At 42.1% G+C, this 27,948-nt stretch overlaps 2 protein-coding genes across 2 annotated transcripts in view; both read left to right on the top strand.

Annotated features, from left to right (window-relative positions):
* Positions 1-27,948, top strand: part of LOC102787331 (uncharacterized) — a 526,954-nt gene that overhangs the window by 374,199 nt on the left and 124,807 nt on the right. The gene's annotated exons all lie outside the window — the stretch shown is intronic.
* On the top strand, positions 7,200-8,099 carry LOC148105959 (stonustoxin subunit beta-like; the record flags this gene model as incomplete). Its single annotated transcript, XM_087830857.1, has 1 exon — positions 7,200-8,099. A coding segment is annotated over one exon (591 nt), but the record flags the coding sequence as incomplete, so codon positions are not given.

Raw genomic sequence — 27,948 nt, 5'->3', positions numbered from 1 at the left:
TCTCGGTCAGAAAATGCGGGGCTCTAAATAACGTAACAGGACATGTTGTTTTTCTCTTTAATAACCGTAATACGACGTGAAGGAAAATAAACATAAGTTGCACTTCAAGTGTTACCTTACTTCTGGAAGCAGATTGAGATGAACTTTCAGGCAGTTGATAGCAACCAGAGCTAACAAAGGCTAACAGTTTAGCTCCACGCGGTACTTTCTAAAGTCACCAGGAAACTTCAGCATTTGCCTGTTTACTCACTGTGGCTACTTTTAACATGAAAGGTAGCTGATAACCAGTGAACTTATGTGCAGCACAGTTGGTTGCAACTTATATCTAATACTTTTTCCAGCTCAAAAGCTTCAGTCTCTCTTTTCTCCTACCAGCACGCGACTACCTCCACACATAGCAGCGAACACAGAGCATGTGGGTGGGACATACAGCGGCAGGCTGCTCTCCCATTGGTCAAAGCATACTGGGACCTGTGCATTTTGATGGGTTGGGCAGCATGTCCATCTCTCCTCATATCAGTCCCTCATTGTATGTGGGTTATACCTGTGTATGTTTCCCATGCTATATGTCCACAGTCACAGTGACAGTCAGTGACACTGACAGAAGGATTATACAAGGCTGTGAATCATTTCAGTCTGTGTGTGTGACAAAGAGCCAGACAGGAGCAGCTAACATTTGGAAATGGAAGCTTATTGGAAACTCTACATTCACGGCTGAATTCACAATAGATTTGTTCTTAAGTGCACATTTAGCAGCTAATGCTAATACTGTTTTCCCTTTGCTTTCTACAACTTGAGCAGCTATTGCTAAGTAGGCCACTTTGCTCTGCTAAGGATTTGTGTGACCATGATGGAAACTCTGATAATCTAATGCTGCTAAGCTAATGCTGTTTATGGGCCCTGTTAGAATCAATATTTCATTCTCATTCTGTTGTTTGAGAACAATATTAACGTTTCACATCATTATAACACAAGAGAAAAGGGTATTGGGGTTAGCTACTAATGCTTATTCACCTCAAATTAGCTTTAGCTGCTAATGGGAGCCAACTTAGAATAAACCCTTCACATCATTATAATGCAAGGGAAAAGAGTCACTTATGGTAGCCTATTTAGCATTAACGTCACATCATTATAACACAAGAGAAAAGGGTATTAGCATTAGCTACTAGTGCTTATTAACCTCAAATTACCTTTAGCTGCTAATGGCAGTCTACTTAGCATTAACTCCTCACTAATATAATGCTAATTTACATCAAATTAGCATTAGCTGCTCATATTGTTATAAGGAAAGAGAAAACGGTATTAGCATTAGCTGCTGGTAGCCCCTGTTAGCCCCTAATGGCAGCCTACTTAGCATTAACTCCTGACATTGTTATAATGCAGGGGAAAAGAGTTACCATTATCGGATAATGCTAATTCACATCAAATTAGCATTAGTTAATAACGGTAGACTTCGTATCATTAGCTGCTGTCATTCTTATAAAGCAAACAGTATTAGCATTAGCTGTTAATCCTCTTTCATCTAAAATTAGAATTAGTCACTAATGGCGTATTGTTAAAAAGTAAGAAAAAACATTGTTAGCATAAGCGGATAATGCTAATTCACCTCAAATTAGTATTGGCTTATAACGGCACCTGCTTAGCATTAGCTGGTCACATTGTTATAAGGCAAGAAAATATGGTATTAGCATTAGCTGCCAATTTCTATTTACCTAAAATTAGCATTAGCGACAAATGGCAATCTACTTAACATTGCCTCGTCACTAATACAATACTAATTCACAGCAAATTAGCATTAGCTGCTAACATCAGCCTACTAAGCACTAGCTACGCACATTATTAAAAGGGAAGGGAAAAGTGTTAGCATTATCGGGTAATGCTAACTCGCATCAAATAGTTATTAACGGCAACACATATCACATTGTTAAAATGTAAGAAAAAACATTGTTAGCATTAGCGGATAAAATAGCATTAGCTAATAACGGCAACCTACTTAGCATTAGCTGCTCACATTGTTAGAAATCAAGAGAATATGGTATTAACATTAGTTGCCAATGCTTTTTCACCTAAAATTAGCGTTAGCCACTAATGGTAGCCTATTTAGTATAAACTTCTTAATGCTAAATGAAGATAATTAATGCTAAATAGGCTTAACTGAAATGAAAGTAATGTTGGCATTAGCTGCTGATATTGTTAAAAGGTAAGATAAAACATTGCTAGCAGCAGCGGATAATGCTAACACACATAATAATTAGCATTACCTAATAATGGCAGCCTTCTTAGCATTAGCTGCTTATATTGTCATAATGCATGGGAAAAGAGTTGGCAAAAACATTGTTAGCATTAGTGGACAATGCTAATTCACCTAAATTAGCATTAGCTAATGATGGCTATGTACCTAGCATTAGCTAATGATATTGATTTAAAGCAAGGGAAAAGTGTTAGCATTACGCGATAATGCTAAACTCGAGTCAAATTAGCACTAGCTAATAACAGCACCCTTCTTAGCATTAGCTGCTCACATTGTTATAATGCAAGGGAAAAGAGTTAGCATAAGCGGAGGATGCTAAATCACATCAAATTAAAAAATATGGTATTAGCATTAGCTGCTAATGGTTATTCACCTAAAATTAGAATTGGCCACTAATGGCGTCCTATTTAGCATTAACTCTTCACATCGCAGGAGAAAAGTTAAAATTGAATGTAAAATAGTGTTCACATACTCATATTGTTAAAAAGTACAAAAAAACAATGTTAGCATAAGCAGATAATGCTAATTCACCTCAAATTAGTATTAGTTATAACGGCAACCTACTTAGCATTAGCTGGTCACATTGTTATAAAGTAAGAAAATATGGTATTAGCATTAGCTGCCAATTCCTATTCACCTAAAATTAGCATTACCTGCTAATGGCAGTCTACTTAGCATTAACCCCTCACTAATGTAATGCTAATTCACATCAAATTATCTTTACCTTTAGCATTAGCTGCTAGCATCAGCCTACCTAGCACTAGCTGCTCACATTGTTAAAAGGGAAGAGAAAACGATATTAGCATTAGCTGGTAATAATTATTCACCCCTAATAAGAATTAGCTGCTAATGGCAACATACTTAGCATTAACTCCTCACATCGTTATAATGTAAATGAGGCTAACTTGATTTAAATTAGACTGCTGTTATTAGCTAATGCTATTTAGAAGTAGCTGCTCACATTGTTATAAAGCAAAGGAAAACGATATGAGCATTAGGTTCTAATGCATATTTGCCTTAAATTAGACGTAGGTGCTAATGGCGGCCTACTTTGCATTAGCAGATCAGATGTTGTAATGCTAGGAAAAAGAGTGTTAGCATTAGCCGTTAACACTGTTATAAAGTTAAGGGAAATAGTGTTAGCATCAGCTACTCACACTGTTAAAAAGTAAGTGTTAGAATTAGTGCATAATGCTAATTCACGTCAAATTAGCATTAGTTAATAACGGCAGCCTATTTAGCATTAGCAGATAATGTTGACCTTGGCCCACTGGAAAAGTTAAGAACTAAAGATTTAGGAGTGTTTCTCGATAGCTCTTTCTCATTTGAGAAACAAATGAATTCTCTTATTAAAACCAGCTGTAAGGTTTATATTGTTGATTGTCATTTATGCTTAGAAATATTTACTCATATATGCTTAGAGTTGTATAATCGATTGCATGATGATAGAGGTTTGATCCTTAGTAGTATGTAAAGACTTTGTGTGCATTCCAGAGTGCTCCTGCATGCACACACCACTTGGGGCCATGAGAGAGAGGTCGTACCCTCTCTTACTGATTGATGGTGTAGGACAGGGGTCTCAAACTCAATTTAGCTGGGGGCCGCTGCAGGCAGAGTCTGGGTGAGGCTGGGCCGCATTAGGTTTTCCACAAGAAAGGCATGGCTAAAAAATTCCAATGTTCTCAAATCTCTTTATTTTTATTTTTTAACACAAAATATGAAAAATAAATAAACAAATTAATAATTGATAAGAAAATAAATCAATCTGTAATACATAAATAAAATAATAATAAGATATTTTTAGTCAGTGAACTTATGTGTTTTTTTCAGTCTTCTATATCTGCTGTATTTAGATTGAAATGTCTGTATTAACAGTTCTATAACCTTCTTCTGAACATGAATGGAACACTGTAGAAAATGAACTGTTCTTCTGAACATGGCTTCTCTTGCCTACTCCTTGCTGCTAGAGACCTGGCAGCATGACATGAGGGAGGAAGCAGTTGCGACCCTCAGTATGTCTTGAAGATGATCATCCGTAAGTCTGGACCTGTACTTGGACTTATTGAAGTTCAAAGTGGAGAAGAGCTTTTCGCACAAGTATGTGCTACCAAAAAGGCACATGGTCCGCTTGAACATTGGGGAAAGCCGAGGGAAACTAGGGCTCAATTCTCTCAAAAATTGTCCAAGCTTGTCTGCTTTTCCACTCACCTCCCTGAACTTTGCTTTGAGTTCAGAGTTGCACTGCAGCTCAATGAGCTCCATTTGAAGCACAGAAGGGGCATCTTGCACATCAAAGGAGAAGGGGTCTGCAAAAATTTGAAAGGTGGCTCTGTGTGTCTTGAAGTCAGCAAATCTGTGATCAAATTTCTCCTGTAGCCTCAAAATGACATCAACATACTTGTCAGCACTGAATGGTGTGCCTGCATCCACGAGTGCCTTGCATGCTGGGAAATGGCAAAGGTTTGTCTGAGAGAGCTGAGCTTTCCAGAGCGCAAGTTTTGTGGAGAATGCTCTCACGTTGTCATAGGCAGCACTGACAAGTTGCCCCTGGCCTTGTAACGTCTTGTTCAGTACATTAAGCTCATGTGTTATATCAACAAGAAAAGCTAAGTCCATGAGCCATTTGGGATCAGTTAGCACAGGAACACTAACTCCATCCTTCTCCATCAAGGCTTCACTTCTGCTCTCAACTCAAAAAGTCTCTTTAATACATTTCCCCTGCTGAGCCAACGTACCTCAGTGAAGTCGAGCACATCCCCATATTCTGACTCCATTTCCTCTAAAAAAGCACAGAACCTTCGGTGCTTTAAGCCCCTGGATCTGATTTGGTTGATGCGTTTCACAACAATAGACATCACATTGTCAAACTTCAGGCATCTGCTGCAAAGGACCTGCTGATGGATAATGCAGTGCAGAGCAATGGCCTCCTCCACGCCTTCCTCTTCCAGTTTTTTTGAACAAGTGCCACCAGTCCATTTTTCCTCCCTGTCATTGATGGCGCTCCATCTGTTGTTATTCCAACAAACCTCTTCCATGGCAAACCAACATTCTCAATGGCATCACACAGCTTGTAAATATCTGCTGAGCGGTGGTCTGGCCATGCATTGGAATTACTGTGAGCAGCTCCTCCATCACTTCAAAACTGTCATCAACACCACGGACATACATTGGGAGCTGGGCAGTGTCGGTGATGTCTGTGGTCTCATCAAGAGCGACTGAGTATACACTGAAACATTTGGCTTTCTCACACAGTTGGTCATAAATGTCACTTGACAGGTCAGAAATGCGATCTGCTGCGGTGTTGGCAGAAAGGCTGATGTTGCTAAACTGACCTTTCTTTCCCGGACAGACTATATTTGCAGCCTGCAATATGCACTTTTAGACAAATTCACCTTCTGTGAATGGCTTCCCTGCTTTAGCAATCATCTCACTAACCACGTGGCTTCGACTGCTGCATTATTCTCTTTGGTTGCTTTCTTGAAGAAATCTTGCTGCCTCAGTAGATCTGTTTTAAGACTGGCAACCAGGTTTGCTCTCTCATCTCCCTGGTATTTTGCATCCACCTCAGCATGTCTAGTTGTGTAATGACGTTTCAAATTGTATTCCTTGTGCACCGCAACTTTCTCTGTGCAAATAAGACAGGTCGAGGTGCCCCTGTGCTCAACAAAGAAATATTGCATTTCCCACTTTTCCTGAAATTGTCGGTGCTCATCACCAACCTTTCTCTTCACCGCAGGCTTTGAAAAAGACATGTTTGGAGCTATGTAACATTTATAATTCTACTTGGTGTCACTGTCGCATTGAAGTTTCAATCAAGCATTTAGCCGACGGACGGGGAACGTCTCAACGCGTAGAGAACGTCATTTCTGCTTCTTTTTCTTGCAACCGTAGCACGGCGATCGGCAGATAAAAAGCCGGTAGCAGTCTCCTTTGTTTTTACGCTCGATGTCGACGAGAGCAACCAGCTTTGGGGTCACAGGGTCACATCTGGAACACACACACACTCAGACACACACACAGACACACACACACACACGCACACACACACCTACACTATGCACAGACTGGTACTCTTTGTTCATACCTGTGTAAGACGTCATATGTTAATGAACTTATGCATATTCATGTAACCTCAATAAAGAGCAGTGTTACGAGGGAGCAGACGAGAGCGACTGAGGTCAAGTGAAGGAACGGCGCTGTCACAGTTCTCTCCCTCATGAATTGTCTGGTTCCAGCGGTGGGTCTGTGCTAGACGACCCATCACCAGCTTTTTCCAGCTTTTTCCACTGGTTACCAGTACGTGGTAGAATCCACTTCCAGATCTGGTTGTTTGTCTTTAAATCTCTGAATGGATTGGCTCCATCTTATCTCTCTTTAACAAAATAATCCAAGTCGAGCCCTCAGGTCTGCAGATAAGTAGCTTCTGACCAGAACTAGACGTAAAAACAGAGGTGAGCTTTATCGATCGCTGCAGCCAAACTCTGGAACAGTCGCCCTTCACATCAGGTCGTCACCAACACTCGACATTTTTAAAACCCGGTTGGAAACACATTTGTACTCTGTAGCTTTCAATTCTGACGAGTCTTTATAGTAATTACTGTGTATGTTTCCTATTTTATCTCTACTCTGTGCAGCACTTTGGCTCAAGCTGTTTTTAAATGTGCTGATAAATAAATGTAGATTTCTTTGAATAAAACAGTGGAGCCGAGCTTTGAGCTCAGTGTGTAACAGTGTGTGTATGAGAGCCATGTAATGTCCATGTGTGCATGCTGACTGTGCTGCTCTGACCCCCCTCCTCCTTTCAGGGTGGAGCCTGCTGGAGTCCGATGGTTGACACCAGGTCTGAGGAAGTGTAAGTGTGTTTTTAATGGGATTCATGAAAACAAAGCAGCACACATTCAACCATCTTCATCATGTCAGGAGTCATCATCAAAGTGTCAATCAATGAACAGTTGATGGATCAATAACTGCAGCTGGATTGTGTTTGTTCTCTCCATCAGATTCCTGTCAACTCACAATCGACACAAACACAGTGAACACAAACCTCCAACTGTCTGACAAGAACAGGAAGGTGACACATGTGGAGGAGGTTCAGTCATATCCTGATCATCCAGACAGATTTGATTACTGGGAACAGCTGCTGTGTAGAAATGGTCTGACTGGTCGCTGTTACTGGGAGGTCGAGTGGAGAGGAATCGTTTTTATATCAGTGAGTTACAGAAGCATCAGAAGGAAAGGAGACAGTGATGACTGTGTGTTTGGATACAATGATCAGTCCTGGAGTCTGGACTGCTCTGATGATGGTCCTCGTTATGTCTGGCACAATAAGAGACAAACATCCATCTCCTCCTCCTCCTCCTCCTCCTCCTCTGTCTCTAACAGAGCAGCAGTGTATGTGGACTGTCCTGCTGGCACTCTGTCCTTCTACAGAGTCTCCTCTGACACTCTGATCCACCTCCACACCTTCAACACCACATTCACTCAAACTCTTTATCCTGGGTTCTGGTTGGGTCCTGGTTGCTCAGTGTCCCTGTGCTGAGTGGGGTGTAAAGAGTGTCTCCTGTTACAGAAACACTCTGACTGTTGAACAGATAGTTCAGTCTGTACATGTCTGTCTCTTTCACTCACAAACACGTTTTCAGATTCATGGATTCAATCAGTTGATGTTTGAAACTCTTCTAAATGATTCCTTGTAAACTTCTTCCTCTTCAGTCACAAACAAACAGGAAGTGATGTCACATGTGTTCCTGTCCACACAGCAGAATGAGTCTATTGCTGACAGTGATGTACAAACAGAGTGAGCATTTCTGAGGCCCAAAAAAAACTGAGTAGTTCACTGAATGAACAATGGACTGTGAGCTCAGTTCCTTCATCATTAGTATGGATTATATATGTATATGTATTATATTAGTATCATATATATCAGGTGCTGCTGCTGCTGGTTTCAGTCATTGTGCAAATGTGCTGTTTGTAAGGTTGTAAAGCTGCAGTCAGCTGAGACTGAAGAAGTCACCTGATCAGTGAGCAAACGTTTCTGAAAACGTCCAGATGAACAGAATCAACCTTTTGGGATCAGCCAGCAATGCAGCATCATTGTTGTTCAGGTTCAGAGGTTTGCAGGAATGAACTGATGACCAGAAACAGCTGCAAAGTCCAATAAAATACCAGCTGGAGTTCAGCTGCATTTGAAGAAGTCAAAGAAAAGTAAGGATGGCAAAGGGCGATGTTTTCTTCATTAGAAGAATAATCTGGACATTTGTGAGGAACTCTAACCAAGAAAGCAACACAAGAAAGCAACGTCAAACAGATCCAACAGACAGTTTCCATGACTGGAAGTGTTGAGTGTAAAAATGCTACATTGCATTATTGCATCCTCTCACCACAGGAGGTGCTGTTGGCACCACTGATTGCTGATCAGCTGTTCTCTGATGATCTGATTGATACTGTGAATAACGGGACTCACTGAACTCTGTGACACAGTGAAGATTACAGAGTTTAACTTCAACATCTGACTGACGTCACACAGACAGAAGGATGAACCAGTGAGGCACAGAACACAGTTACTGGAGAAACTGGATCAGCTCCATTTGAACCTCTGATGGAGAAGCTGCTGACCCAGAGAAACATCAGGACATGACAGGCAGCTGCACTTATCTAACAACATGTAGCAGAGCTGATCTATGTTAGAGGATCTATCACAGCAGCTGAAGCCAAAGTCCAACACTGGATAGCAGCTGAGCCTGTGCTGAGTGTAGTGTTACAGGAAAAGGGCAGAAACACTGACACTGGTAGCTCACAGTGATGCTGACTGGGGCGCAGAGCTGAATGATGCAGCATCAGGACACTGTTTCAGTCTGACTGACAGAGAAACCTGTAGCTGTATCTACATGTGATTCAGAGGCAGTGGCTTATTTAGAGAGCTGTGATGTGAGCGTGCCTGGCTCTGAGGCACTTGGGTCAGCCTCTGTTGTTTAGAAGTGTTACAGACTGTGAATGACACAGACCTGTCAGTTTTCATGTTTGTCTGTAACACAGCTCAGGGGCTCCATGCTGAACGCATCCATCCAGTGTTATTGATCCAGTACTAATACCAGCATTGGGATCAATACTACAATACACAATCACATGTGTCCACGTGATGCAGTTTGAAGAGCAATAAGATGTCTCTGTATGAGGAGGCGGGGTCACGGGAGGTTCACAGAAACTCTGCAGCAGCATCATCAGCTCACATGGAAACTTTGATGATTCACTTCTGTGGTGTTTTTACAGAAACACGTTACAAAATTAGCTCCACCTGTTTTGTGTGTGAGCTTTGAGTTTCTTGTCTTCATCCTGGATTCTTGTGTTGCTGTTTTTACAAACAGCAGATATTTCCTGGTTGCTTCCTCGATGACCACATGAAGCTTTCTGAAGCTTGGATTGAAAACGCTTCATTACTCAAAGCTTTCCAACACAGGCCTCTGTGCTGCCATCTGGTGGACAAACATATGAAGTGCAGCGTGAAGCTACAAATTAAACTGCTTCAGCTACGTTTATATATAACATACTATAACCTATATAACTATATGTATAGTGTATTATGTAGGTTTTAGAGCTGGGGGTAGAATTGCTGATGGCCTGGTTGTTATTTATGTTCCCCATGGTTCACCAGCTCTCACACAACATCAGCACCAATGATCCACGTCCTTATAAACCTCTGAATCAGGTCCTGAAGCTGTGACGTCCTGAGTGAAGACCTCACTGATCACATGACTCTGGTCACCTGGACTCAGTGTTTCTGAAGCAGTGTGCTGGGTTTTTAAAAATACGTGGCTGCTGCCTGATGTTGGGCCCACAGAGGAAGACGACTCACTCGCTCTTCTTCACTTCCTCCTTAAACATGTGGAAGGAGAGCAAAGTGCTGCCAGACTCTTATTTCTGACAGGAACAGAAGAAACCACAGCAAACTGTTCCAGTTCTTCATCACAATCTATTTATTTCTGATGGTGTCTTCAGTCTGAGGGTTTGAAGTTTCCATGTCTGTGTGATGTGTGATGTGAAGGATGCGGGTTAAACTGGGACTCACTGGTTAAAGCACTGAGTGCTCATAGAGAGATGCTCCATGAGTCCCAGTACAGACTACAAACATGGTGGAAACTTAGCTTTGATATCCACACACTCTGCACGTCTGTGAGTAACTGTGATGAAGATGTGCAGAGATCTGTGTACAAACAGGAGAAAGACTGTAAAGACTCTGTGCTTCTAACAGCCTCTGTTAACATATGTGAGGCTGTTTGTTGTTGTTGCCATGGAGCTTTTCACTGTTTGGGTCAGCAGGTCATGTGATCAGGTTTGTTCTGTGAAAGCTGGACGATGGTTCAGTGTCAGGGTTTGTTTGCATTCATCAATAAATATCTAAATAAATCAAAGACTCCATGTTTTTTCTTTCATCATGTGACCTCTGCTCATCCATCTCTGTGTGTATCAGGATACATTTAGTTCATAATACATGAGTCAGAGAAATCAAACAAAAGACAGCATGATGTCCTGTATGGACAGGTGGAAGGAACCAAGTCCTCAGCTGAAACACTCGTGTTTGTCCACAGACAGGAAACACAGCAGGAAACTTTCTCCCAGAAGTGCAGCTCATGGATAACACACTTCCTGTCAGTCAGAATGATTCTGGAGCCAAACACAGAAAGGTGTTTTTGTCCAGATGAGCCCAGAGAAGAAACACGAGTGTTCACAGACATCAGAAGCTCAGAGAGGTGAAACATGAGGTTGGAGTCCTCGTCAGCATTCAGAAGAGCTGCTGTGAAACCCTGAGTACTCATGACAGACTCTGATGGCACAAACACATCATGATTCAAACAGAAAGACAAACATGGAGCTCCTGATCCTCCTGCATGAGAACAAGCTGACATGAGCGCTGTGTCTGAGAGTGTCTCCCTGTCACAGTGACAATAACACAGCTGCTGCTCACAATTATTAAACTGACCTGAGGTCAGCTGCTAGGACGTCTCTGCGCTCCTTACATATGAACCATGTGACCTCACATCAGTGCTGTGGATGACTGTAGTCATAGAAGAGTAGAGCTGTAGCAGGTGGTGTGAGGAGGAGGAGGAGGTGGTGTATTCTAGTTAACGCAGTACTGAAACGCTCCAGCAGAGGGCGCTGTTAAGTCCTTATTGTAATACAGTTACTGTGTGCAGTTATACTTCATACATAATCTGCACTTATTTCCATCAGACATGCTCTCAGTAAATGATTGGTTTCTATTGATTCTACTTCCTGTTGACTAGTTTGATGACAGTGAAACAATCACAGCTGATTGTGTGATGATGTAAACTGTCACTGTTACATTCAGTGTGTGTGACATAATGTTAGTGCAGGGCTGATAACAGCCTGGTTCTGTTAGAAACACATGAACGTGTCCATAGATCAGTGTGTGTTTAACATGAGAGCTTCAGCCCTGCTGATGTGTTCAATAAAGACATGTAGGAAAACTGATGAGACTCTGAAATAACTCTTTATATTTATAATGTAACTCTGCATCAAAAGAACAACAAAGGATCCCAGACAGGTTTATGTGAACAAAGACGATTCTGATGTTTCTGTGTTTCTAACAGTTTGACATTATTAGTAAACAGACTGCAGTGAACCGGATTTATAAAGAGCTTATATATAAAGATATGACAGCTGTTTGACAAGTTTATCACTGTGTGTTTGGACCTGATCAGTCCAGCTGTTTACTTGAAATATCTTCATTTACCTGTTCTGTTATATTTATGTTCTTGTCTCTGTTGAAAAACACATTTTAATGTCCCTCAGATTTTTCTCCCAGATGAATAAATATAAAAATGACACAAACTGACTGCAGCTACTTTTTGTCCTTTCTGTCAAAAACCTTCATGTGACTCATGAAAGACACGTTTCAGCTGTTTGTGACAGATCAGAGGCCATCAAGTCATTTATAACACTTTCCATCATTGTTTAGCACAAACACATGTTGACACAGCAACGGGGCCGCAGTGAGAGTCAGAGCGAGGAGATAAAAACTCCTGTTTGACCACAGCCTCAGTTTGTTCCTGCAGTTCAAACACTTTCTGTTGTTGACTGGGTGGAGTCAGGAAGCCAGCGAGGCCCTGCAGGACTGAGACTGCAGACTGGGACGTGCTCTGTGATGGAGATCAACAGCATCACTGACTGTTTCTGTGAGGACACCATCATCCCAGCAGGGCTGTTTCCCAACAACAAGCCCTGGACCATCAGAGACCTGAAGCTGCTGCTGAATGAAAGAAGAGGATCTTCAGGTCTGGAACAAGGACGAGCTGAGAGTGTTAATAACGTTACTAATGTTCAGCTACACTTTACTAGGTCACATCTGTGACACACGTCACTTAAATAAAGAAGGAAATATTGGCTCTGTTTTATCTGCTGGGCCCAAAAGTGACTCCCCGTATTTAAACTGCTATGAATAACTTGTTGGTCTATAATATGTGAAACATGTGTCAAATGTCTCCATCATGAAAGATATCAGGTCATCTTGAGCCACAAAAACATTCCTATCATGAGGTAGAAGCTGGAATCAGTTTGTTGCAGACGTTTATATATCCGATATTTATCCAGTTAAAAGTTGAAATTCAAAAACGTCTTTTCAAGAGTCGTCTGTCCAAGAGGAGCAGAAACTGCAACAAATATAACAACAGTTATTTAAGGCTGTTTTAAATGGCCACAAAGGAGCAGATTGGTTATAATGCAGCTGCTTCAGAGGAATAAAGATGAAACACTGTTTTTATTTCATGTGTAACACCTTTCAATAATGTGTTGACTAAAGTCTATTGACCAGTATAAGTAAAGACATCACACACACACATGGAAACACTGAAACCTGTTTTTGGTGCAGCAGCGGTCCCAGCTGCTCGCCTTTATCTAGACTGGGTCGGCTGCTTATCTCAATATAATCAATGTTTAAAGTTTTGTTCTCAGTGTTTCTGTGTTGCTTCGTATAGGATCTCCCAGCATCATCACTGTGCTGTCCAATCATTGTGTGCTAGGTTACCCATATAGTGCAATGTGTGTTTGCACAAAGAGAAGCATGTGTGTCAAATATAAATAAGCACAGAACAGAAAAAGCTGCTCGTTTCTTCTATTTAGAGTCAAGTTAGTGTTTTGTGTCTTTGTTTGAGGCCTAATGTCAAGCAGAGGTGTGTGTAACTGGACTGGTCTGTTATATGTGTGAAATGTGTGCTTCTCTTCAGCATCATCTTTGTCACTGCTGATTCCTTTGTTTCATCATGTGTTGAGAAGAGAGAACAGTTATAACGGAGGAGCAAAAGGAAGCCCTGAAATCTGCATCCAACAAGGAAGTGTTGGCTCACCAGTGATCCCAGCAGAGGTTTGGCTCCAGTTGTTCTAGATTCAATGATGTTGTTGCTACAGATACATGTTAGCATCTTTATTGTAGTAAAGTCTTGTAATGTGAAGATAGAAACAAGGCAGGAAACAGCTCCATGATCTGATCTTAATGATGTTGTTTTTATTTCTGTCTTTCAGAACTGGATTGGAAACTATCAAAGGTCTAAAAACAGCCTCAACCCTCCCAAAGAGCAAACTTTACACACGTCATCTTTCAGCTACAATCTTTGTTGCAGGGATCTTCTGCCAAACAAGGCTGAGAGAAGATTTCTTACAGCTGTCATGTTGATGCTGTTTCAATCTTTGGGCAAACACACTCATATATTAGGGCTGATATCAGGGCTGCACAAGTTCTTTGTGTTTGTGATCATGAATAATAGAAGTTTGCCTGTTGAAGATCATGTTTGCTACATGATTATATGTCCTGTTATTGTTCTGTATTATATTCAGCTTTCAGCATCCTTTCCCAGCCCCCTGTTACACCATCCATACAAAGCCAATCTGACTGTGAGTCAATGTGTTTGATAGTTTGTGTTGGATCAATAGATTTCACAGACTTGGTTCTCATCCAGAGGGAAACAGTCCAAATTCAGATCTAATGAAATGATGGAGGCTGTTTCCTACCACGGTGTTAAAGTGTGACTAACAAGGCTCATGGTCTCCAGGTCTTTCTCTTGTCCATCACCAGTGTGTGAATGTTTTGTTCTTTACATCAGTGTGAACACACCGTAAGTGCGGTGCAGGGTGTGATTTCAGAAAACAGTCGGCTTGTTGGCAGTCTCCCAGGATTGTTGTTCCCGCCTCTTTACCTTCTGTTTTTGTCCTTTGTAAGGTAAAGACCCTACAATAGTACAAAGAAAACAGAGACAAAGTTGAGTCTCTGGCTATGATTCCCCTCTCCAGTGTATTGCTATCCCCAAGAAATATAAAAAAAATAAATAGAAATAAATATATAAATAATAGAAATAAATAAAGAAATATCCCCAAGAAATCAGAAGTCTCAATGTTCTGGCTGAGCAGGAGAGGACACTGCAGCGACCATGACAACCAACTTATGCATCCCACTGTTGCCAGGAAGAAGGATCATATGAGGACAAACAGCAGAGCCAAAGGAAAGAGATCATCTCTCACTCATGGCTCTACTCCACTTTAACACCACCAGGGGGTGCTGTAAGCAGCCTGTTTTACAGGGGCTTGGTCTACAGGGGAAAGTAGCTGTGGCCAAAGCCCTGGCTCCACACATCAGGATCCAAAACCAAGACTGAACAGTGTGCCACCATCACCTGTAGAATGTCACACCCTGGTGTCAACACAAGTAATGGAGACATTTCATTGGCCACACCCACATCAACAGGCGCAATAACAGGACTAATGGTTTGGAAAAGACAAGTGGTGGTGACAGTGGACTCATCTCTGTGCTTGTCCTGCTAGACCTCAGTGCAGTAGAAAAGAAAGTGGTGGATCTATGTTTCTGAGTGTGGGGCCATCAAGAGGCCACAATATTCATAGAGGGGCCAAGTATTACTCCAACAGCATGTACAATGCTCATTCTAACTGCTGTTTCCTTCTTATTTCTTTGTATACATGCAGCTCACACTCGACTGTGACTCCTGACCGTGTTTATGGGCCAAATGTTTTGTTCTTTACATTGTCTTTCTTCTATGTAATTGTTAAACATTTAATAAATATGTCTACTAAAAAGATTTTAAAAAATAAGACATTTCACACAGACACCCAAATGATTTCTGACCTGATGAAGGGGGCTGAAGGTGCCCTGCTCTGGACCAGCTTCTGCTGCTCTCTCCCTGCTCACTGTCAGCAGCTGGCAGGCTCGGGTCCTGCCTGAGACTTTTCATGTCATCTATCAGTGCCAAAGAATATGGGAAATAGCAACGCACAACATGCACATTACAAAACAAGTACATGAATCAGCATTACATTCATTAGTGAAGTGCTGACGTTCTTTCCTAAACTTTGGGCCTTAATTAACATTACTGTTAACTAATGTTTGCTTTGATTCTTAACCAGTGAAGCACCGAGGGCCTTTCTGAGGTTCCTGCTCGTACAGTGGGGCAAAAAAGTATTTAGTCAGCCACCGATTGTGCAAGTTCCCCCACTTAAAATGATGACAGATGTCAGTAATTTGCACCAGAGGTACACTTCAACTGTGAGAGACAGAATGTGAAAAAAAAAATCCATGAATTCACATGGTAGGATTTGTAAAGAATTTATTCGTAAATCAGGGTGGAAAATAAGTATTTGGTCACCTCAAACAAGGAAAATCCCTGGCTCTCACAGACCTGTAACGTCTTCTGTAAGAAGCTTTTCTGCCCCCCACTCGTTACCTGTATGAATGGCACAACACGACTTTGTTGAGGGTGTTTTTTGCAAAGGTCTTTCTACAAATTCAAGTTTTCAAACTGCTTCAACATCTCACTCTGTGTATTCGTGTGTCTCTGAGCTTCGGTGCAGGATTATCATTAAAATGGTGGGAAAATGAGCATGATTGAAATGACCACGGCACAATGGATCAAGTTACAAAAATTAAGTGATACTGACCAACGCACCACAACGACTGTGTCGCACGACACAGGATGTGATGTCACAACTGGTGCGAGACTTGCTGGCCTGCTCTTATGAGGGTTGTTTTCCGGGGATGGCTTGTTCCTCTTAGTTGCGCGGTCGGGGTTCCCCCAGGTGTCGGCAGCACTACTGCTATGGAGCGCAAACGCCTGCAGAAGGATAGTCGAAGAAGATCGCAGCCTCACGCTGGAGAAGGATGAAGGAGTCTGACCTGAGCCAGTGTTTGACATGAACACATCAGCACTGCTATCAGTGTTATAGTGTATCAGTTAACGACAGCCGTTAGGATTATTTCTGTGTTTCAGTCATAAAAACACTTCCTGCCACTGTGGTGGTTACAGTGACATCATGCAGTTTGTGCTTTGACCTCCAGAGGGCGACAAATCAGCACAGACAGAGAGCTTCATTCAAACTTTGCTGCCATCAGGAATAATTCTTAAAATATAATCATCAGTGTTTGAGCAGTTATGATATCAGGGACAATCTAGACATGTGTGACAATACTGAACATGTCATATGACACACCTTAAACATCATGTGATCCACTCTCAGTCTGCACTTTCATTCATGACTTCAACAGGTTGAAATGAGCTTTGAAGAAACATTCAGTGAAATAAATCTTTCATGGACTCATGTGAGCAGCAGATGAACTTTGTACCAACAACATCTTCAATAAGAAAGTCTGAATGAGGCTCAGGTGTTGATGCTGCTCACTGATTGGACGGTTGGTTTCAGCTCTGCTCTCAGTCTTTACTGCACAGGTGAAGGTAGAAAGTGTGACTGGATCTATAGACTGGAAACAGAGAAACATGCTGAACATTTGAAGCTTTGCAGCAGAAATGTTCATGATACAAATACAGCACAGCTGATCTGGGATCAGTGTGTTCAATTCAATTCAATTCAATTTTATTTATATAGCGCCAAATCATAACAAAAGTCACCTCAAGGCGCTTCATAGATGCAGAGAAAAACCCAACAATCATATGACCCCCTATGAGCAGCACTTTGGCAACAGTGGGAAGGAAAAACTCCCTTTTAACAGGAAGAAACCTCCGGCAGAACCAGGCTCAGGGAGGGGCGGCCATCTGCTGCGACCGGTTGGGGTGAGAGAAGGAAGACAGGATAAAAGACATGCTGTGGAAGAGAGACAGAGGTTAATAACAGATATGATTCAATACAGAGAGGTCTGTTAATACATAGTGAGCGAGAAGGGTGACTGGAAAGGAAAAACTCAATGCATCATGGGAATCCCCCGGCAGCCTACATCTATTGCAGCATAACTAAGGGAGGATTCAGGGTCACCTGGTCCAGCCCTAACTATATGCTTTAGCAAAAAGGAAAGTTTTAAGCCTAATCTTAAAAGTAGAGATAGTGTCTGTCTCCCGAATCCAAACTGGAAGCTGGTTCCACAGAAGAGGGGCCTGAAAACTGAAGGCTCTGCCTCCCATTCTACTTTTAAATACTCTAGGAACAACAAGTAGGCCTGCAGAGCGGGAGCGAAGTGCTCTAATAGGGTGATATGGTACTACAAGGTCATTAAGATAAGATGGGGCCTGATTATTGAAGACCTTGTATGTGAGGAGCAGGATTTTGAATTCAATTCTGGATTTAACAGGAAGCCAATGAAGGGAAGCCAAAACAGGAGAAATATGCTCTCTCTTTCTAGTCCCTGTCAGTACTCTCGCTGCAGCATTTTGGATTAACTGAAGGCTTTTCAGTGAGTTTTTTGGACATCCTGATAATAATGAATTGCAGTAGTCCAGCCTGGAAGTAATAAATGCATGAACTAGTTTTTCAGCGTCACTCTGAGACAGGATATTTCTAATTTTAGAGATGTTGCGCAAATGGAAGAACGCAGTCTTACATATTTGTTTAATATGTGCGTTGAAGGACATATCCTGGTCAAAAATGACTCCAAGGTTCCTCACAGTGTTACTGGAGGCCAAGGTAATGCCATCCAGAGTAAGAATCTGGTTAGATACCATATTTCTAAGCTTTTCAGCGCCGAGTACAATGACCTCAGTTTTATCTGAGTTAAGAAGCAGAAAGTTAGTGGCCATCCAAGTCTTTATGTCTTTAAGACATTCCTGCAGTTTAACTAATTGGTGTGTGTTATCTGGCTTCATGGACAGATAGAGCTGGGTGTCATCTGCATAGCAGTGAAAATGTATGCTATGTCTTCTAATGATGCTGCCTAGGGGAAGCATGTATAATGTAAACAGAATTGGTCATAGCACTGAACCCTGTGGAACTCCATAATTAACCTCAGTGTGTGAAGAGGACTCTCCATTTACATGCACAAATTGGAGACTATTAGATAGATATGATACAAACCACTGCAGTGCAATACCTGTAATACCTACAGCATGTTCTAATCGATCTAATAGGATATTATGGTCAACAGTATCGAATGCTGCACTAAGGTCAAGAAGGACAAGCACAGAGATGAGTCCACTGTCAGAGGCCATAAGAAGATCATTTGTAACCTTCACTAAAGCTGTTTCTGTGCTGTGATGAACTCTGAAACCTGACTGAAACTCTTCAAATAAACCATTCCTCTGCAGATGATCTGTTAGCTGTTTGACAACTACTCTTTCAAGGATTTTTGATATGAAAGGAAGGTTGGAGATTGGCCTATAATTAGCTAAGACTGCTGGGTCTAGAGATGGCTTTTTGAGTAAAGGTTTAACTGCAGCCACCTTGAAGGCCTGTGGTACATAGCCGATTATTAGAGATAGGTTGATCATATATAAGATCAAAGAATTAATCAATGGCAGTACTTCTTTGAGCAGTTTTGTAGGAATGGGGTCTAAAAGACACGTTGATGGTTTGGAGGAAGTAATTATTGAAGTTAACTCAGAAAGATCGATTGGAGAAAAAGAGTCTAACTTAACATCAATGGTACTAAGAGTAGCTGTTGATAATATTACATCTGTGGGATGATTATTGGTAATTTTTTCTCTAATGATAAAAATGTTATTTGTGAAGAAGTTCATGAAGTCATCACTAGTTAACGTTAAAGGGATGGTTGGCTCAAAAGAGCTCTGACTTTTTGTCAGCCTGGCTACAGTGCTGAAGAGAAACCTGGGGTTGTTCTTATTTTCTTCAATCAGTGATGAGTAGTAAGCTGTTCTGGCTTTGCGGAGGGCTTTCTTATAAAGCAACAAACTATTTCTCCAGGCTAAATGATGATCCTCTAAATTTGTGACAAGCCATTTCCTCTCCAGATTACGAGTCATCTGCTTTAGGGTACGTGTTTGAGAATTATACCACGGGGTCAGGTACTTCTGATTAGAGACCTTAGTTTTCACTGGAGCTACAGTATCCAGAGTCGTACGTAGTGTGGAGGTGAAATTATTAACAAGATAATCGACCTCTGTTGGGGTAGCGTTCAGATAGCTGCTCTGCTCTGTGTTGGTACAGGGCATTGACGATGATAACAGTGGCTGGATTATATTCTTAAACTTAGTTACAGCGCTTTCAGAAAGACATCTACTTTGATAAAGTCCACTCTCCACTGCTGCGTAATCAATTATTGTAAATGTAAATGTTATCAAGAAATGATCAGACAGGAGAGGGTTTTCAGGAAACACTGTTAAATGTTCAGTTTCTATGCCATATGTTAAAACAAGATCTAGAGTGTGATTAAAGTGGTGGGTGGGTTCTTTTACATTTTGAGAGAAACCAATTGAGTCTAACAACAGATTAAATGCCATGTTGAGGCTGTCATTTTTAGCATCAACATGGATGTTAAAATCACCCACAATAATTATTTTATCTGAGCTCAGAACTAAATTAGATATAAAGTCTGAGAAATCAGACAGAAACTCTGTGTAAGGCCCAGGTGGACGATAGATGATAACAAGTAAGACTGGTTTCTGAGTTTCACAGCTGGGGTGGACAATGCTAAGCATCAGGCTTTCAAATGAATTAACAGTCTGTCTTGGTCTTTCATTAATTAATAGACTGGTGTGAAAAATTGCGGCCACACCGCCCCCTCGACCTGTGCTTCGAGATTTCTGGTAGTTAGAATGACTCGGGGGTGTTGATTCATTTAAACTAACATAATCATCCTGCTGCAACCAGGTTTCTGTAAGGCAGAGTAAATCAATTTGTTGATCAATTATTAAGTCATGTACTAACAGAGACTTGGAGGAGAGAGACCTAATATTTAATAATCCACATTTCACTGTTTTACTCTTTGGTTCAGATGTGGATACTGTATTGTTCTTTCTTTTTAAATGTTTAAGTTGTTTGTTGCTAGTTTTTAGTTTGTTTTTTGTCTTTTTGGAAGATGACACAGTCTCTATGGAGATGGGTTTTTGGGGGGGGTAGCAGGAGGAAGGAAGCTGCAGAGAGGCGTGTAAGACTGCAACTCTGCTTCCTGGTCCCAACTCTGGATAGTCATATTTTGAGGGGTTTAATAAATTTGTCGATATTTCTAGAAATGAGAGCTGCTCCATCCAAAGTGGGATGGATGCCATCTCTCCTAACAAGACCAGGTTTCCTCCAGAAGGTTTGCCAATTATCTATGAAGCCCACATCATTTCTGGGACACCACTCAGACAGCCAGCAATTTAAGGAGAACATGCGGCTAAACATGTCACTCCTGGTCTGATTGGGGAGGGGACCAGAGAAAACTACAGAGTCCGACATTGTTTTGGCAAAGTTGCACACCGATTCAATATTGATTTTAGTGACCTCCGATTGGCGTAACCGGGTGTCATTACTGCCGACGTGAATTATGATTTTATTGAATTTACGTTTACCCTTAGCCAGCAGTTTTAAATTTCCTTCAATGTCGCCTGCTCTGGCCCCTGGAAGACAATTGACTATGGTTGCCGGTGTCTCTAGCTTCACATGTCTGAGAACAGAATCACCAATTACCAGAGTTTGACCCCCAGCGGGTGTGTCACCGAGTGGGGAAAAACGGTTAGACAAATGAACGGGTTGGTGGTGTACCTGGGGCTTCTGTTTAGGACTACGCTTCCTCCTCACCGTTACCCAGCCGTCTTTCCCCAGCTGCTTGGGATCTGCCGGGGAACAGCTAGCGGGGCCTACGCTATCTTCGGCTGCACCAGCTACAGGGGCCTGGCTAGCTAAGGGTGAGTGCAGGGTGCGAAGCCGAGTCTCCAGTTCAGTAATCCTGGCCTCCAGAGCTGCAAATATGCTACATTTGTTACAGATATCATTACTGCTAAAGGAGGCCGAGGAGTAACTAAACATCTGACACAATGAGCAAGAAAGTGCAGAAGGGACAGGTGAAGTAGCCATGGTGCTAGCGAGTCGGCTACGAGCTAAGCTAGCGAAACAGTACAGAGACAGTGAGTGAATACTTTGGCTATAAATTAGGTAGTGAGTACACAGAAAGTGTGCTTCGGATGAAGCACGTGAAGATCATACTATGAAAAAAGAATGTATTAAAAGTTGTTAATTAAACTACTAAGCAAATAAGCTACTCAGAAACACCACTGTGTTTGAGCAGGAACAGGAAGTGATACTATACCACAAAGCCAGTGTTGCCAACTCCTCAGTAAGGAAAATCGCTATTAGCTCTCCCCGCTCACACCTGCAGCTACAACAAGGTTTCATGTCTCCACACGTCAGCATGTGAACTTTACTCTGACTCAGTCTGAGCAGTCAGATGGCATATTTTTAAAGTTAACACATCAGCACACACAGAGCTGAGCCCCTCCCACCTGTGCTGAGTTTCAGGTGGAGTCCCGCCTCCTTCCAGGAAGCAGCTCACCTGTGTGTCCGTGTTTAGTGTCCAGGTGTGGAGTGGAGCTTGTTGTTGGTGTGTGAAGAAACTGTAAGTTTGCTTTGTTTCCTCCTTTAACAGTTTGTCTTTAGGAACTTTACTGTTTGTTCAGCTCATGTTTGATTTTGTCACACAACAAACTGTGTGTGTTTGTATTTCCGGTCTCTCCATTAAAGTCAGTGTGTAATGTTTTCCTGGCTAACATCAGCTGTGTGCAGCTTAGTTCCAGCACAAATCTGCCGCTCCATAGTTCACGGTAACGGACTCACAGCTGGACCAATGAGGCCGAGTGTGTCCGCCACTCTGAGCTACGTTCATGTTTGTGTACTTGTAGTTTGTACTTTGTGAGTTCACTGAGAGCCCACAGAGGACGCAGCGTACGTGATGACGTCACAGCTCTTTACCTCCTTTACTGTCACTGTGATTAATATTTACACTCAACACAAGACACCTGACACCATGTTAACGCTAAGCTAACGCTAAGCTAGCCAAGAACCCAGAGTGACGTTAAAGCTGAGTAAACACTGACCCCAGACCAGCACCGTGATAAAGTGAGCTGCTGCTACTGAACTTGAACAGGTAACAAAGTGATGAGCAGTCAGGCTGCAGGTTTCTACCTGTTCATGTTTCTACAGTATAATCACTTTGAAGTGTCTTTGTGCTGTTTCATCTTTGATTTGTGTTCATAAACACTCAGAGAAACATCACGTGACCTCATCAGGATCTGTGTTGGTGTGTGGGGCTGTACCTCAGCTTTATGTTGTTACATGCTCATTTGTTCATTTTACACAGTAACATCAAAGTAATGTTATGAGGAGTAATGAAGTAATGTACTCCATTACTTTTAATAATTGTTCTGTGTAATATGTGTAATAATAACTGTTTTGAGTAATGACCAACACTGATCACAACAAAGAGGAAATGCCTCCAACATGCACAAACATTTGACCCACATCATGCAATTAATGTGCACAAATGTCTTTGATATGCTGCTCAGTGATGGTGGTGACTGTCAAAGCAGAGCTACTGAGAATCAATAAGTAATATCAATGATGGAATCAGAATCACTAAATTCTTATCATCCCTGTCAGTATCATACATGTGCTGTATAATGTGATAAATGTAAAGGTGCTGGCTGTTCTCTCACTCTGCTGTTTGGCTGTATAGGACGCCTCCCTGCCTTTGTCTCATTCATGACCTTTAATAGTCTCTTCTAACATGCAGAGATCTGTATGATCTGTTTCATAGAGTCTAACCAGCCTGTACAGTTAACAACAACAGTCACTGCATCACTGACACACAAACTTCATCTCTGTCAATAAAAACATTCATACATGGAATAAAAACACATCAGTGGATCATTGCTGGAGCTGCCTGGACTTCAGTCTTCAGGATCTCAACCAACAGCATCGACATGCTGCTCCAGATGTCTGTGCTCCAGATGTCTGTGCTCCAGATGTCTGTACTCCAGATGTCTGTGCTCCAGATGTTTGTGCTCCAGATGTCTGTGCTCCAGATGTCTGTGCTGCAGATTTCTGTGCGCCAGATGTCTGTGCTCCTGGTGTCTGTGCTCCTGGTGTCTGTGCTCCAGATGTTTGTGCTCCAGATGTCTGTGCTCCAGATGTTTGTGCTCCAGATGTCTGTGCTCCAGATGTCTGTGCTCCTGGTGAACAGGCTCTCAGTTTCCTCCTTGAAATAAGTGTTTATATTGTTGTTATATTGTTGACCCACTATTGATCATGTGGCTCATCACATGATCAATGGTGAGTGTCTCTTTCCCTCTCAGGTTTAAATATCTGGGACTCTCCACCGTTTGGTTTTAGAGCTGAAGAAGCTTCTTGGATGAAACGTCTTCCAGAAACTTAAAGACGTCTCTTTTCTCTCCAAGCTCCTTAGATCACATGACCTGGATGACTGAACCTACAGACATATTGACCTGGTTTCTAGGTCACATGACAGGTCAGAGGTCAGCGACTGTAACTCAGTTGCTTCTGTTAATGTGAACTCACTGAGTGTTTGTGGTTTACCTCTCAGACTGACTGAAGATGATGATGGAGGAAGAGGAGGGCAGAGCAGAGTCTGCAGGGTCCAGCTGTCCGTCTGTGAGGAGTGACCGGTCCAAAGGTCGACTTCCAGACTTCACTGGCGAACCTGGACCAACGAGGTCAGAGAGCTGAACTCACTGAGTACCAGAAATAATTCTGCACTGACATTATAATCAGTGTTGATTCTGGTTGATTGTCTGACTGTGTTTGTGAGCTGAGAGGAAATGAAAATGAGTTTGTAACAAAAATCAGTTTTGTCCAGTTTTCCTGTAAAAAGCTGAACTCTAATCTAAGAGGACTGTTACTGACAGGAAACAGCTGCATTATCTGCAGTCTGTGTGATCACAGCTGCTTCAATCATGTTTGTGTCTGCAGAGGTCAGAGGTCACAGACTGCAGGGTCCAGCTGTCCGTCTGTGAGGAGTGACCGGTCCAAACCTGAACCTCCATTCTTCAGTGCTGAACCTGGACCAACGAGGTCAGAGAGCTGTGATGACTCCTTTACATGTTTGTGTTTCCTGGATAAATATGACCTGAAACATCCTCAGATTGTTACAAAGATTCATTAAAAAGAAAACAATGAAAGAGATTCAGATTCAGATTGTGACCTTTGGAGTGGAGGATGCAGATTTCAATAGAGAATAAATGTTGTTGTTTTTCAGCTGTGAAAAAAGAATCTGAACTTAAGAATTTATGATGCTGGAAAAAACATGGAGACTATAACACAACATTTCCACTGTATTCAAAGAATGAATGTAAAACTGTCAGACATTCATTAAATATGCAAAATGTCTACAGAAACATCAGAGGGTCAGATGTGAAGCACTCTGTGATTTTGATCAAATGACTCATCAGTTATTGATCTGTACTACACTGATCTACCACGTTAGTAAAGCTGGTGTTCTGGTGGTGGAGGGAGACCTCGGATCATGTTCTGGTTTTGGAGCAGTGATTTGCTGATGGTTCGGTTTAATGAGCTTCTTCAAAATGATCCCTGACATCACCAATGAAAGGACATCCATAAACTTAGTAAAAAAGACCCATATTTTCACAATCTGACAGTTTAAAACTTGACAAAGTTGATTCAGATGAAGTTATTTGAGCAGAAACTCCTGGATCTTTATCCTGTGTTGATCTAATCCTTCATGGTTCCTCCACAGAGTGGACCAACAGAGCTCTGAGGTTCCCAGTGGTCAGTCTGCCCAGCAGCATCAAACACAGCTGGACTCCATATTTATGGTCTGTACATGTACAACAACTACTGTTACATCTGTTCTGTTCACAGTCATCTCCATGCTGCTCTTTGTAGACCAGTGGATTGTCAGAGTGTCCAACATGGATCTGATGTTTGGCTCCATGATTTCAGTCTGATTGCTCATTCATAAATATTCTGTTCCAGCTGCTGGAGGACAACATCATCACTTTTGTGAAGAACGAGCTGAAGAAGATCCAGAAGGTTCTGAGTCCAGATTACCCAGAATGCTTAGAGAGTCAGAGGAGCAGCAGCAGAGAGGCATTTGTGAAGATCACAGTGGACTTCCTGAGGAGAATGAAGCAGGAGGAGCTGGCCGACTGTCTGCAGAGTAGTAAGAGGATTTCTGTAAAGATTTAAAGTTTTGGATAAATGAACATTTTCCAGAGATGGCAGATGGAGCAACATGTTTTAAAGATTAGTTCTTTTTGGAATTGAGAGTTTATTTTTCTTCTCATTCAGAACTTCAATCTGCAGTTTGTCACCGTAACCTTAAATCTGCTCTGAAGAAGAAGTTCGAGTGTGTGTTTGAGGGGATCGCTAAAGCAGGAAACCCAACCCTTCTGAATCAGATCTACACAGAGCTCTACATCACAGAGGGAGGGACTGCAGAGGTCAATGATGAACATGAGGTCAGACAGATTGAAACAGCATCCAGGAAACCAGACAGACCAGAAACAACAATCAGACAAGAAGGCATCTTTAAAGCCTCACCTGGAAGAAATGAACCAATCAGAACAGTGCTGACAAAGGGAGTGGCTGGCATTGGGAAAACAGTCTTAACACAGAAATACACCCTGGACTGGACTGAAGACAAAGCCAACCAGAACATCCAGTTCATGTTTCCATTCACTTTCAGAGAGCTGAATGTGCTGAAAGAGGAAAAGTTCAGCTTGGTGGGACTTGTTCATCACTTCTTTACTGAAACCAAAGAAGCAGGAATCTGCAGCTTTGAAGACTTCCAGGTTGTGTTCATCTTTGATGGTCTGGATGAGTGTCGACTTCCTCTGGACTTCCACAAAACTACAATCCTGACTGACGCTAGAAAGTCCACCTCAGTGGATGTGCTGCTGATAAACCTCATCAGGGGGAAACTGCTTCCCTCTTCTCGCCTCTGGATAACCACACGACCTGCAGCAGCCAATCAGATCCCTCCTGAGTGTGTTGGCATGGTGACAGAGGTCAGAGGGTTCACTGACCCACAGAAGGAGGAGTACTTCAGGAAGAGATTCAGAGATGAGGAGCAGGCCAACAGGATCATCTCCCACATCAAGACATCACGAAGCCTCCACATCATGTGCCACATCCCAGTCTTCTGCTGGATCACTGCTACAGTTCTGGAGGATGTGCTGGAAACCAGAGAGGGAGGACAGCTGCCCAAGACCCTGACTGAGATGTACATCCACTTCCTGGTGGTTCAGGCCAAAGTGAAGAAGGTCAAGTATGATGGAGGAGCTGAGACAGATCCACACTGGAGTCCAGAGAGCAGGAAGATGATTGAGTCTCTGGGAAAACTGGCTTTTGATCAGCTGCAGAAAGGAAACCTGATCTTCTATGAACCAGACCTGAAACAGTGTAACATGAATATCAGCACAGCCTCAGTGTACTCAGGAGTGTTCACACAGATCTTTAAAGAGGAGAGAGGACTGTACCAGGACAAGGTGTTCTGCTTCATCCATCTGAGTGTTCAGGAGTTTCTGGCTGCTCTTCATGTCCATCTGACCTTCATCAACTCTGGACTCAATCTGCTGAAAGAACAACAAACAACCTCCAAGAAATCTAAATTATTTAACAAACTGAAACTTCAATCTCTCCACCAGAGTGCTGTGAAAAAGGCCTTAGAGAGTCCAAATGGACACCTGGACTTGTTCCTCCGCTTCCTCCTGGGTCTTTCACTGCAGACCAATCAGAGTCTCCTACGAGGTCTGCTGACACAGACAGGAAGTAGCTCACAGACCAATCAGGAAACAGTCAAGTATATCAAGAAGAAGCTCAGTAAGAATATGTATGCAGAGAAAAGCATCAATCTGTTCCACTGTCTGAATGAACTGGATGATTGTTCTCTAGTGGAGGAGATCCAACAGTCCCTGAGATCAGGAAGTCTCTCCACAGATAAACTGTCTCCTGCTCAGTGGTCAGCTCTGGTCTTCATCTTACTGTCATCAGAAAAAGATCTGGATGTGTTTGACCTGAAGAAATTCTCTGCTTCAGAGGAGGCTCTTCTGAGGCTGCTGCCAGTGGTCAAAGCCTCCAACAAAGCTCTGTGAGTACATTTGTACTCATGTCTTTACTTTTAACATCCAACTGTGCCAGTAATTTATTTCACGAGGCATTCTGTCTTTTTATGAATTCGTATCCTAAAGTTTTGGGATTTCTCCAATACAACTGTAACCTCTTTGATGCCTCCAGAACTCGGTGTACTCGAGACGCTGAATTCACGATAAACTCTGATCATCACTGCTGCTGTTTTGTTATCAGTCTTTGTTTAAACACTTAGGCTGCATGTGCCTAATGCTGTGATACTTTATATTCACATGCATGCTCCTAGATACATTTCTACTGCAGGTCTACTTTTAGTCACAAATGTTGGTGAAACACTTGCTTTTACATGCATGGTGGGTCCTGCATTAAAGAAAGCATTTGAATTACTCAGTGAATCA

The sequence above is a fragment of the Neolamprologus brichardi genome, chromosome 3 (assembly GCF_056152115.1).
Source record: "Neolamprologus brichardi isolate AB-2024 chromosome 3, ASM5615211v1, whole genome shotgun sequence".
Lineage (NCBI taxonomy): Eukaryota > Metazoa > Chordata > Actinopteri > Cichliformes > Cichlidae > Neolamprologus > Neolamprologus brichardi.
Note: the sequence above shows the minus strand (reverse complement) of the source record. Positions and strands in the feature narration are given on the sequence as shown.